The following is a 12,793-nucleotide window of genomic DNA, read 5'->3' as shown; positions in this document are numbered from 1 at the left end:
AAAATTCGTTAGGAATTCAAACATCTCTCTGTCAAATGTGCAGAATGTATATTGCAAATTATTAAGGATCAAACTCATAAGGGATCATATCAAATATCTGCTCTGGCCTGGCTTGGCTTGGTTTCCCTGTCAGTCACAGGAACAAGAGTGTTTGGATAATGCTAATGTGGACTTGAGATTCAAGAATATGAATTTCTTTCCAATCCCTAAATAAAATATTAAATTTATATATATATTTAATTCAAGAACTATAAATAAGATTGTCTGGTACAATCTCTTATTTCAGAGAGGAGGAATCAACTCTCTTTGTGGAGTAATTTGTGAGCTTCGAATTTATAGTCTATTAAAAAATGAGATCAAACATGGTTTAAAATAAAACCTCAGTTCTACTGGTATGGAAAATTGCAAGCACAAATTGTTTTAACTTGTTAGGTGCTAACGAATTAGAGGCATGAAATAGCCCTTTCCCCAAATGATTTTTTTTTAAAACATCTTTATTGGAGTATAATTGCTTTACAATGGTGTGTTAGTTTCTGCTTTATAACAAAGTGAATCAGTTACACATATACATATGTTCCCATATCTCTTCCCTGTTGCATCTCCCTCCCTCCAACCCTCCCTATCCAACCCCTCTAGGTGGTCACATAGCACTGAGCTGATCTCCCTGTGCTATGCGGCTGCTTCCCACTATCTCCAAATGATTTTAATAGCAGAGATTGTTTTTGTAATTTTTCAGCTTTTCTTCATTTCCCATCCCCTCTTTGTTTCTACAGGAACTTCTATTAATTCATGGCTTACTGTAAGGCCAACTGGCCCGAGGCAGGGGAACACAATCAGATTCACAGGTTGCATCAGACCGAAACTCTCCGGACCACCCAGTTCCAGAAACTGACCTGGAGACTTTCCGGACCACCCAGTTCCAGGAACTGACCTGGGGACTTTGCACCCGGCCCAGCCTTCCTGCCTTTCGAGGAGCGGGACTAACGGTCCCCCAGGATACCGGAAAAGACCACCAAATAAGAAATACCCTGCGCCCTCCCAGATTCACCACACCCCTTTCCCTTCTTCCCCTATAAAATCTTGCCCAACCCTCGCCCGGGTGCAACTTCTCTGGCCCCTTTCTCTCCGACCAGTGAACCTCGCCCCGGGAGCGCTCCCTAATAAAGCTCACTTGAAGCTTTCCTCTGTTTCGCGGTGCCGTTTGTTAAGATCCGACCTTACACTTACTAATTGTACTAATGAGACAAAGAAGTGATGAAAAAAGTTTTAACCTATTTTATGTGTTATTTAAAATAATATATTTTATTATGTGTCAGTCGTGCTAACTTATTAAACTCTCAGAGCATCTCTGTAAGGTAAATACCATTATCTCCATTTTACAGGTTAGACACATGAGGCACCAGAGAGGTAAGAATCTTCTCCAAGAACACAGAGTTTGCAGAGTTGAGATCTGAATCCAGGTGATCTGACGCTAGATTCTGAACTCTTGATTACTATACCATGAGTTTTTAAAAAGGTGCTGTTTGGGAATCCCCTGGTGGTCCAGTGTTAGGACTCCAGGCTTTCACTGCCGTTAAGATCCCACAAGCGTGGCCAAAAATAAAAATTAAAAAGTGCCTATTTCCACATGTTCACTACTGTTATACAGCCTAATTATAGCAAAACTGAAGGGTAAAAAGTCAAACTACTATTTCTTATTTGAAATAGCTGAAATTAAAAGTCTGCTTTAAATGTGTTAAGAGAAGTTAAGGTTTTCTATTGTGGAGATAAAGACTTGCAATACTGTTCTCCAAAAAGCCTTTTTCCCTTTTACTTAAGAGACTGTCATCCTTTTCTTATCCACTACAATAGCTTGAATTAGTTCAAAAACTTGGGATGGAACCCTTCTATGTTAATAAGTCTATCTTATCTGTGAAACTATTTCTTGCTTTTTCAAATTCTGAAACCTAAGGTCTTGTTTGTTTCCTGAATGCTAACCATCACCAGAAAAAGTATGGCAGGAGGTTCTGGAATTCCTACTCAATTACAGTTGACAATGAACTCCACAGTGTCTGGCATGAGTCTTAAACTCCATAGTTCCCAGTCAGCTGTACATTTATCTAATCATGACGCAAAAAACACATGTAAATGATGCACTGTACTGAATTAAAAATTTTAATTTTATTTAAAAATGGACTGGGAAGCTATCGTTTAAAATACTTTACAATGACCTGTAGTGCCAATCATTAATCTCTTTATTTAAATTTAATATGTTTCATGTAAATCAACTATACTCCAATAAAATTAAAAAAATAAATTTAATATGTTTCAATAGTACATACTTGATTTCTTAAATAGGGGCACAGACATGGTACATAGCATCCCTGACATTAAACATGGTCATTGAGAGAGAGCTTTATGAAGCACAATTATTATTCTAGCAGAATTGAGTTACGATGTTTTTTTAGTGAGTCTTGAGAGAAATGGAAAAAATTAATATTAGCATTCACTATATGTATAAATGTATAGGTATATAAAATTTTAAAATATACTTTAATTTTTAAAACAGCTGTGTGAAATATGTGTTTTCACTACCTTTTTACCTATTAGGATCTTTAGTCTCAAAGAGGATAAGAAAATTGCATAAAGACACGTAAGTAGTCAGTGGTAGAATCTGGACTCCTGGGCAGATCTTTCTCATGCCAGGATACACGCTCCTTCTGTTAAACAATGGTACATGGTACAATTATAAACAACCTGGATGGAAGTTCAAAGCAACATATCTTTAATATGTAGAGGCCAGAGAGACTTCAGAAACAGCAAATTACTAAATCAAACAATTTTAGTGCTCAGAGAAACTTTTGAAAACACCTTGTCAAGGGTTTCCCTGGTGGCTCAGTGGTTAAGAATCCCCCTGCCAATGCAGGGGACACGGGTTCAAGCCCTGGTCTGGGAAGATCCCACATGTCGTGGAGCAACTAAGCCCATGTGCCACAACTACTGAAGTCCGTGCACCCTAGATCCCGTGCTCCGCAACAAGAGAAGCCACCTTGATGAGAAGCCCACGCACCGCAATGAAGAGTAGCTCCCACTAGCCGCAGCTAGAGAAAGCCCACGGGCAGCAACGAAGACCCAACGCAGCCAAAAATAAATAATAAATAAATAAATTTATTTAAAAAAAAATCACCTTGTCAAACCTCAGTTTTATAGAGGCCAACACTGGAGGTCAGAGCAGTTAAGTGATTTTTATTCACTGTCAAAAGTAAATTAGTGTCAGGCTAAATACAGTCTTCTTAAATTTAGTTTTGTCTTTTTTTTAAAATTATTTTTGGCTGTGCTGGGTCCTCGTTTCTGTGCGAGGGCTTTCTCTAGTTGTGGCAAGCGGGGGCCACTCTTCATCGCGGTGCACGGGCCTCTCACTATGGCGGCCTTGTTGCGGAGCACAGGCTCCAGACTCACAGGCTCAGTAGTTGTGGCTCACGGGCCCAGTTGCTCCGCGGCATGTGGGATCCTCCCAGACCAGGGCTCGAACCCGCATCCCCTGCATTAGCAGGAGGATTCTCAACCACTGCGCCACCAGGGAAGGCCTAGTTTTGTCTTTAGGACAATTCTTACCTGCAAATATACTTGAGAAGGTTGTAATTGACCACTGGCAAGCTCTTCACCTGCTTTGCTAATCCTTTAACACCCTGAATATAAAGAAGAGAATACATGTTATCTAAGTGTTGGCCTTGGAATTAAAGCACATGGAAAATGGGCATACAGCCTTTTTTTTTTTTTTTTTTTAGTTAGTTTCACATATTACCAGTGAAGGATACTGTCTTGAAAACTTGCCACTATCACAGAAAACATTTCAGAAATATTTTCAAAAGATGTAAAAGAATTTCAAATATCTCTGTAAGCACTATTTGTGGAGAAACATGTTTAAGTGAAGCCCTTTTAACATTTTTAACATTTGTTCACAATTGACTGAAAAGGGAAGTTTGCCTTATTTGTAATAAGGTTGTTTGGGGGAAGGAGTAGCTTTAATATAGTGAGAGTCCTTCCGATTTTTAGCATTTGGGTGCAAAGTGGCAAGCAATGCTGATTTCATTTATTCATCTGTACTTTTCTTTTTGATCAGAGAGAGGATTAAAAATGGGACCTGCGTTGTGTGTGTAAAATCTAAATATGTGTGATGTCAATACTTAGAATAGTGGAAAACAATCCAAGCATGGGACAAAGGAAACTTTACAGATTAAAGACTAAGAACACTGACAAAAAACCCAAACAATAGCTTTTTAAGAAATAAATGCATGGACTTACAGCTTCCTCTTCCTTGCTGAGCAGTTTGGCACAAGACAAAAAATCCTCATACTTGGCATAAGGAATAACCGGTTCTGGAAGTTCTCGGAGATACAGTTTAAGAAGTGATGCCACTGTGTGTACATCTGTGTTGCTGTGGAGGTAGAAGTGTAAAGAGTTTCTACGGAGTGAACTTCATACCGTTTGGTTAGTTTTTTCATCAAGTATACATCTAAGAGTCAGACTTCTAAATGAGTTGACAATTGAATTAGTTGATCCAGCTTTCAAGAAGCACATGCTTGGGTAACACCTATTAGACGCTACCACAGGTGCAAAAGAGAGGGATCCAGAGAGACACTTGGAATCCTCAGTGTGGTTTGAAAATATTCAAAAATGCAAGCATTTTTCTTTTGTGTGTATTTGATGTTAAGCAAAAGTGTTATTTTTCTAAAACGAGAATATATATACCAGATTTATAATAAAATATAATACAATGCACCAAAAAACACCGAATCTACATATGTGTCTATATGTATTCAATGTCAAACTTAATTACTTATAGATCCTAATTTCATTTCTTATTCTTTAGAAGATATTGGTGATTGGTTATAGACACATGAAGTTTAGTATGTTTTAACTGTTTAAGAAAAACTCACTTTGAAGATGATTGATCTCAGAATGATTTCTTGTCTGATATTCTAAGATAGTTGGTGACCCTTACAGTCTTCTAGAAAGAGAAGGGAAGTGCTACAAAAATAAACACTGAAAACTTAACGTGTCCTTTGTGTAAAATTTATTTTTATTCTCTGCTGAATACCAGAGTGATAGGATAATTTACTGAAATATTAATTTATATTTTGTTCTCTGTATCTCTCTGTTAATCCATGAAGATGGCTGACAGTAGAGGCAGGAGGAGGTGGTTGGTTTGGGTTTGTTTTGTTTTGCTTTGCTTTGTTTTGGGGGTGAGGAACAAGAGCGTGGGAAGGAGAGTGGTGGTCAGGGAGTGAAAGGTCAATTGATTCCCAAGAAGTGGGAAGAGTGGTGGTGAGCAAGGTCAGGGATTCTGTAAGTGGTGGGAACAAACACTCCAATCCCAGACTCTGCTGCAGGAAGTGACAAGTCGCTGAGGGGTATTCCTTCAGAAGCTGGGATAGAGGCACCAGAATTTCCTGCCTCAGTGACAATTCTCTTGCCCCAAGGGTGACATAAAAGCAGAGTTGACTTCACAAATCTACATGGGCTGGGACAATGGGCATCTCAGTTCTCAATTTTGGACTCTTAGGTTGATTTCCTCAACTATCTCCTGCATAACCTCTCTGTAACAGGCATTATAGAAAACACAGTGGCTAGGACCCTAAAGCGTTATAAAAAGGAATATTCTAGCCTGCTCATAATTTATAATCTAGTGGGAGTAGGAGATAGAAAGTAAGATAATAACACAAGTATATAATTACAAATGTGGTGAGTAGTAATAAGGAAACGTTTGGGGTGCCATCTAATAACAAGAAAGGACTAATTCAGGGGTTGGAGGGCTTCTCTGAAGAAATGATGCTCAGGGTAAGATCTGAGGGGGTGTAAGAATGAACTAAATGAGAGTGAAGAATAAAAGAAGTCATTCCGATTAAAGCAAGGCACGTAAACAGCGCCCAAAGTGGGATGGAGTGTCCTGTCCTTGAGGAGCTGACAAAAGGCTAAGGGAAAAAGAGCTCAGAGAATGAGGTCTGAGCAGAGGGGAGCATCCTCATGGACCATAGGACTTCATCTACCTTGGAATCAGGGCAAGGGCTGAGGTTTTCCATTTTAACATCAGAGTCAGTCAGAGCTGGTATATTGTCAACCTTTTTTCGGATGCTAAAATGATGGAGGTGATCTGATAGGGCCTGTCTTTAATCAATTTTATTCTTTTCATAATTACAGAAATGAATTTTTTCTCTTAAATTTCTGAACCGATAGACAACATAGAGGCCATCTTAAAGGCTAGGAAAGAACACAAAAATCATGTCTCTGGGACATCTTGAAAACTATTCAAGCTCATTAATTTCTAACAATACTTTCCTAAATTTTTTTTAAAAAAGATATATAAAATAGTCTCAATGGTAAAGCAAAAAAAAGACCCTAGTTTTTTTATTTTCTGGTAAATTGCTATATTTCGTGCAATCCAAAACCCTTCTGTGTTTCTCTTGGTATGTCGTGAAGCACCTGACCCTTGAAGGCACAGTCATCAGCAGTAGCAAAACCACAACCTGGGGCAGGATATGCAATGCAATCAAATATTACAATAAATGATTTCCATCTTTTTATTCCACTCTATCCAATCCACTCTAATCAAATCCAATCCATGACTGGGTCGTTGGGTTGTGTTGCCTTCAAATTCAATGACCATTTTGTTAAAGTTATAGAAAGACACAGAAAGGAATACAAAAATAAAATAAGTATAATTTCAATATATGGTGTATGTTATGTATAATTTGTATGACTATATAAATAGAATATACAAAAATATTTATGAATTAAATGCAATAAATTAATGAAACAATAATGATAAACAAGAAATATTTATTTAGCAAGAAATCTGGTTTAGTGTCTCAACGATGGACTATTCATTACATTGCCTGTCCCCAAGCACAGTGTTTTTAACGTAACTTGCCTGATACTGTATTATTTTGCTTCTAATGAAGTTGAGCTGTAGTACTGAGGACGTTTGAGCACTAGATGGCATGATTGCAAAGTTAAACTAATTGAGATGGTGTGAAAATTGTGAAGGATGAAAGGCTGCAGAATCATTTTTCATCCACCGCAATTTTCTGAGCACCAAAGCTGCAGTAATGCTCCAAGAATAGATATATTTGCGCTATGAATCAAGGTAAGAGATGTGGACTATGATGATTATTTTCTTCCTTCTCTAAAGTGATACATTGCATTAGTTTCTAGCATTATAAGTATATACCCATACACTGTTGGTTATATAAAAATGGTAAGGAAAAAATGACTGAATACATTTTCTTTTTTATTTCAATTAACAAAGGTTATTACATTTTTGGCTTAAAGTATACAACTTAAAATTTTTTGACTGTTTCTGAGGGGCTTTACTAAACTTAGGTTATTTTGTAGAAATAGAGACTTTTCCATTTTCCTAGTGTTCTCATTTTTGGCTTTGTCCTTTCCCACCAAACGGAAGAAATCAATCATTTCCGGGAAGACTTGAACATGTTTGCCAGTTCCGGTTCACCTCAAGAGGCTCACAGTCCGTCCGCCCCAATTGCCAGCATGCTACTCACTGAAAGGGGAAATCTGATGTTTCTCTGAAAAATCTCTTTGTATCTCCATTCTACAAAATAGCAACATTCTGCATCTACCTCTACAGACTTGTATCTCTTACTGAAAACCCACTACTTTGCCTGATTAATATTTGCTTTAGTATGTACAGCCAATTAAGTAGATATCAATGTGATGTGTTAATTGCCCACAGTACCTAGTGGGATGTGCTGTCTTTGCCTCAGAGAAATACATCATGCTCTTCAGCAAAGTGAAGTGAAGTGACTATATTGTAGCAAAAGTTGATGTACAATGGAGAATTAAAATCCCTAAACTGGTTAATAATAATAATAATGACAACAACAATAGCAGCAGCACACATCTACACACATCTCTCCCTGTCTCAAGCCCTCACAGCTGTCCAGTGAGTAGGTCCCGTTATTAACTCCATTTAGGTACACGAACAGGAAACTGCACTGACAGAACATGCCTTGGGGCTAATTGCTGAGATATGAGAGGTTTTAAAGTCACACTCGGTTTGGTAGAAATTCAAAACTACTTGCTAATATAAATTCATTATCCAGACCTCAGGTCTCCTTCACCCACCTGGTGGTAGAATCTGTTTTCAGAAATAAAGATAAATAATCATGCACATCCTATCCAATGATAGAAAAGAGGCAGAGACAGGCCCAGGAATCCTGAGTAAAAGAGCTATCAGACCAGAAGATATTCTGTAGCATATATCCCTTAATTGATCAACATATGAGGTTTGTTTTCACCTTAAATTTGTACTTGGACTTTACTTCTGGATCCTGTAGTTCTTTTTAATCAAACCTGAATTCCATGAGACTTTCTATAACTGACTTAGTTTTATATTCTTGAGGGTCTTCCTTTGGTCATTCTGGGATTGTTTTATCATTCACTCACCAAATAGTTGCTGAACACCTACAGTATGTACCACCTCACGCCACATGATAGGTGAGACAGAGATGAACAACATAGATCTTTTTTGTCCCCCTTGGGCTTGTATCTCTAACCCATCACCATCAACACGTTTCCATCCCATGCCTCATTTGTTTGACTCCTTAAACATTTTCTGTATTTTTTATCTGCGAAGTCCCTGCCAGTTATGTGATCTTAAGAAACTTTTTATACTTCCCAGAAATTGCTTGCCTATTTATAATCTATGTACAATATTGGCCCCTTACTAATCCTAACAGGGATAAAGGAGTCTGACAACAATCTGTCTTGCTCATCCTCTAACCCCACCCCTGCCTTCCCTGATAAACAGACTCACACACAGAGATAAGTAGAATGCCACAGTAATTCCAAGTACAATACTACACAGACAAAAACCTTAGAACTTTTAAGCCTCAAAATTAGAAATGGGAATTTTTCACTCTGGATACTCTGCACAGGACACAACATAATCCATTGATTGAAGTGAATAGAATGAATTTCCAGGCACCCCACAGGGAGTTATTAAAGATATTGTGAAGTTCTTTGCAACACACACAATGAGATGACCTAAAATTTGCTTGGAACTAAGAAAAAATAATGTCATATCTATCAAACTCTGGGAAGAACATATATGAGATTGAAAACATTCAGCAGCATTACCAAGATGAAGCCTGCCACCAAACTGTCTTAAACAACATGGAGTTCTGTGCACCAAATTCACCAAGACATAGAAAAGCAAATCCAAAGGCAGTAGGCAGTTCCAAACTAAACTAAACATTTACAAGAAAAGTCTGGTTCTGTTGTAACTCATTTTTTATATATCTGTCAAAAATGGTACACTTTTTGGCAGTAAAATTTGAATCTGGTTAAACTGTCATGGCTCACTGTAGTTATGTAAGTGTCACTGCTGAATTATATACAACACAAAAGGGCAGTTTTATCTGTCTGGACTACACTGAATTAGTGCTTGTCTCAAAGAAGCCTCCTGGTTTAAAAGCAATGATGGCAGAGAACAGCAAGACAACCCTTACTATGGAATGAATTGTTGTCTCCTCCAAATTCATATGTTGAAGGCTCAGCCTCTGATGTGATGTGATGGTATTTGGAGATGAAACCTCTGGGAGGTAATTAGGGTTAGATGAAGTCATCAGGGTGGGGCTCTGGTTTGACGGGATTAGTGCCCTTATAATAAAAGACACCAGTAAGCTTGCTCCCTACCGCCTTGCTCCCATGCACATGCAGGAGGAAAGGCCATGTGAGCACAGGGTAAGAAGGCAGCCATCTAGAAGTCAAGAAGAGAGCCTTTACCAGAACCCAACCATGCTGGCACCCTGGTGTCAGGCTTTCAGCATCCAGAGCTGTGAGAAAAATAAATTTCTGTTGTTTAAGCCACCCAGTCTGTGGTGTTTTGTTATAGCAGATGCACCAAATCTGCATCTCGTGAGCTTACCTATAAAACCATGTCAGAGTACTAGGTAATGAGATGTCATCAGAAAGATAGAAACATGCTTTCAGATAATGTAGATTTATGGAAATATTGTCAGATTGACCAGCGTGACATAGAAGAAAGTGATTCTCAACCTTGGTTGCACACAGGAGTCACCTGGAAAGTTTTTCAAAATACTGATGATTGGGTCATGTATATTCTGATATAATTGGTCTGGGTGAAGCCTGGACATTGAGATTTTTTAAAGCTCCTCAGTTTTCGTATGTTGCCAAGGTCAAGGGATATTAATATAGAACATGTATTTGAGGTTGAAAACTTCCAAATAAGGAAGCAGTTCTAATGTGTAATGGTCACAAGTTTAAATCTGGCTACTCTATCATCCTTTGGCGCTGACTAGTTACATACTTATCTCTCCAGTGTTCATGATGGAAGAGGTGGGAGGAATGCTGGTGGGGAGATGTTGTTCATGCTTAAACCAAACTGTTACATTGACATTTTCTTTCCTACTTCTAGGATGACTTATATGTATGTAATTACTTATGTGTATATAGACTCCCCCTTTAAAACGCTAGCTAATCACATAAAAAGAGTATTTGACAGTTTTATATACAATGCAACATACCATACACACACACATACCCTTATATGCGTATAAGATACTCAAAGTAACAAATAAAATGCCCTGTTGTGTAGTTGAAGGAAGAGATTCCTGTGAGCAGTCTGAGTTTCGTGATTCTACATCATAGATCCCTCAAATAGAAAGTAACTACAGCCCCAAACTGAAAAAAAAAAATTCATGGATATTCATCCATTTGCTACTTCTGACAAATATTTCCCCTGGGTAAGTCTCTCATTTCATTGTTTTCTTGTCACCTCACTCACCTTCTCCTAGTCAGCTCCCAAGCTTTTCTTCCTCTGCTGGCTTCTAAGTATTATTCTCATTGACTCTGTGTACATACCCTGGCTAAATCCCTAAGTTCGATGATCACTTTTCTACAATGACTACAAAGTATACATCTCCAAACCAGACCTTTCCACTGAATTCTTAGACGTTCCATACACACTCTGAACTCCATATAAACAAAGCTGGACAACAACAAAAACCTTGCAATAAAATTATTCCTCCTTTACCATTTTCTCAACCATGAATGGCATCACCATTCACAGAAACAAACAAGAAACCTAGAAGTCAACCTAAATTTTTCCTTTTCTGAGATTCTAAATCTAACAGTGACTAGTGATTCTCAGACTAAGCTGCACATTGGAATCACCTGGAAAGTTTGCAAAATACCAATGACTGGATCCTATATATTCTCATGTCATACCTCATGAATCTGTTCCCTCCTCAGCAGTCTCATTGACACTGCTCAAATTCAAGTTATCACTCATCTCCATTAACATAACAGCATATTCCTTGGTCTTTCCGCTACAAGCCTGTCTTCTCACCCTAGACCCCTGAACATACACATCCAGGTGGTAATCACTTGTACCAAACAAATATAAATGACAAGTAAAATGCCTTGTATAGCTTTTGAATACTACATATGAATACAAAGGGCAACTGTTTAAGCATATACAGATAAATATACATTACAAAGAAACATATATACTTATAGTATAGATTAGCCATTAGAGGTGACATCATTTAGTTAGTTTGGATTAGTGTTTGAGAGCATATTTATAAATAGCCACACTCTAATATCTCTAAGTAAATTAAAAATTTAGGGCTTCCCTGGTGGCACAGTGGTTGAGAATCTGCCTGCTAATGCAGGGGACACGGGTTCGAGCCCTGGTCTGGGAAGATCCCACATGCTGCGGAGCAAGTAGGCCCTTGAGCCACAACTACTGAGCCCGTGCATCTGGAGCTTGTGCTGTGTAACAAGAGAGGCCGCGACAGTGAGGGGCCTGCGCACTGCGATGAAGAGTGGCCCCCCACTTGCCATAACTAGAGAAAGCCCTCGCACAGAAATGAAGACCCAACATAGCCAAAAATAATTAATTAATTTAAAAAAATTTAGACTGAAGAATAAAAATAAAATCTGACGTTTTCCATCATAGAACCAAGGTGAGTTCATCAGAGTGGAAAGGCTAGTGCAATTGAGGCATTTAAAAGGCTTGATGTAGAACATTCAGACAAGTTTCCTTGCAGTAACATTACATCAGTATAACTATTTTAACAGGCTACCTTGTACATACATAGCATTCAATTCCAACGACAACAACACAAAAAACCTAACTAAAACCTTAAGATGCAAATAGTAGATAAGTTCTGGAGATCTAACACACAGCATAGTGAATACAGTCAACAATACTGTATTATAAATGTCAAATTTGCTAAGAGACTAGATCTTAATTGTTCTCACTACAGAAAAGAAATTATAATTATGTGACCTGATAGAGGTGCTAGGCAACATGCCAATCATATTGCAACATATAAACATATTGAACCAACACACTGTACACCTTAAACTTACACAGTGTTATATGTCGATTATATCTCAAAAAATTAAATTAATTAATTACAGAAATATGTTGTCAGTTACAAAATTAATGAACATGACTATTAAAATGAGTTCACAATGGCCCTGGTGACTTGAGATCCAAGGTTCAATGTTATATCCAAATTCAACTTAGAAGTAACATTCAAACACACATGTTGCATTCTTCTACTATAAATGACATTAATACTGTCCAAGCTCTTAAGACCTATGTTACGAAAAAAATTTTTTCACATAGAAAATAAATCTGAGGTCAAGGAGCCACAAAGATTTTCTTATTAAACTAAGAACATATTCATATCAATAATGTATATAACTGCTTAGAATATGTATTGATCTAAGGAATTACTTGAAAGTCACGAATGATAAA

General features: G+C 37.8%; 1 protein-coding gene across 7 annotated transcripts in view; it reads right to left on the bottom strand.

Annotated features, from left to right (window-relative positions):
* ARHGAP24 (Rho GTPase activating protein 24) overlaps positions 1 to 12,793 on the bottom strand; it is a 775,519-nt gene that overhangs the window by 18,553 nt on the left and 744,173 nt on the right. For all 7 annotated transcript variants that reach the window (XM_073805426.1, XM_073805427.1, XM_073805428.1 and 4 more), the window contains 2 exons: positions 4,285 to 4,417; positions 3,595 to 3,668 (listed from right to left, as the gene is read on the bottom strand). In XM_073805426.1, coding sequence (XP_073661527.1) covers positions 3,595 to 3,668; positions 4,285 to 4,417 — 207 coding nt within the window. The remainder of the gene's footprint in view (positions 1 to 3,594; positions 3,669 to 4,284; positions 4,418 to 12,793) is intronic.

Source organism: Tursiops truncatus, chromosome 5, assembly GCF_011762595.2.
Source record: "Tursiops truncatus isolate mTurTru1 chromosome 5, mTurTru1.mat.Y, whole genome shotgun sequence".
NCBI lineage: Eukaryota > Metazoa > Chordata > Mammalia > Artiodactyla > Delphinidae > Tursiops > Tursiops truncatus.
Note: the sequence above shows the minus strand (reverse complement) of the source record. Positions and strands in the feature narration are given on the sequence as shown.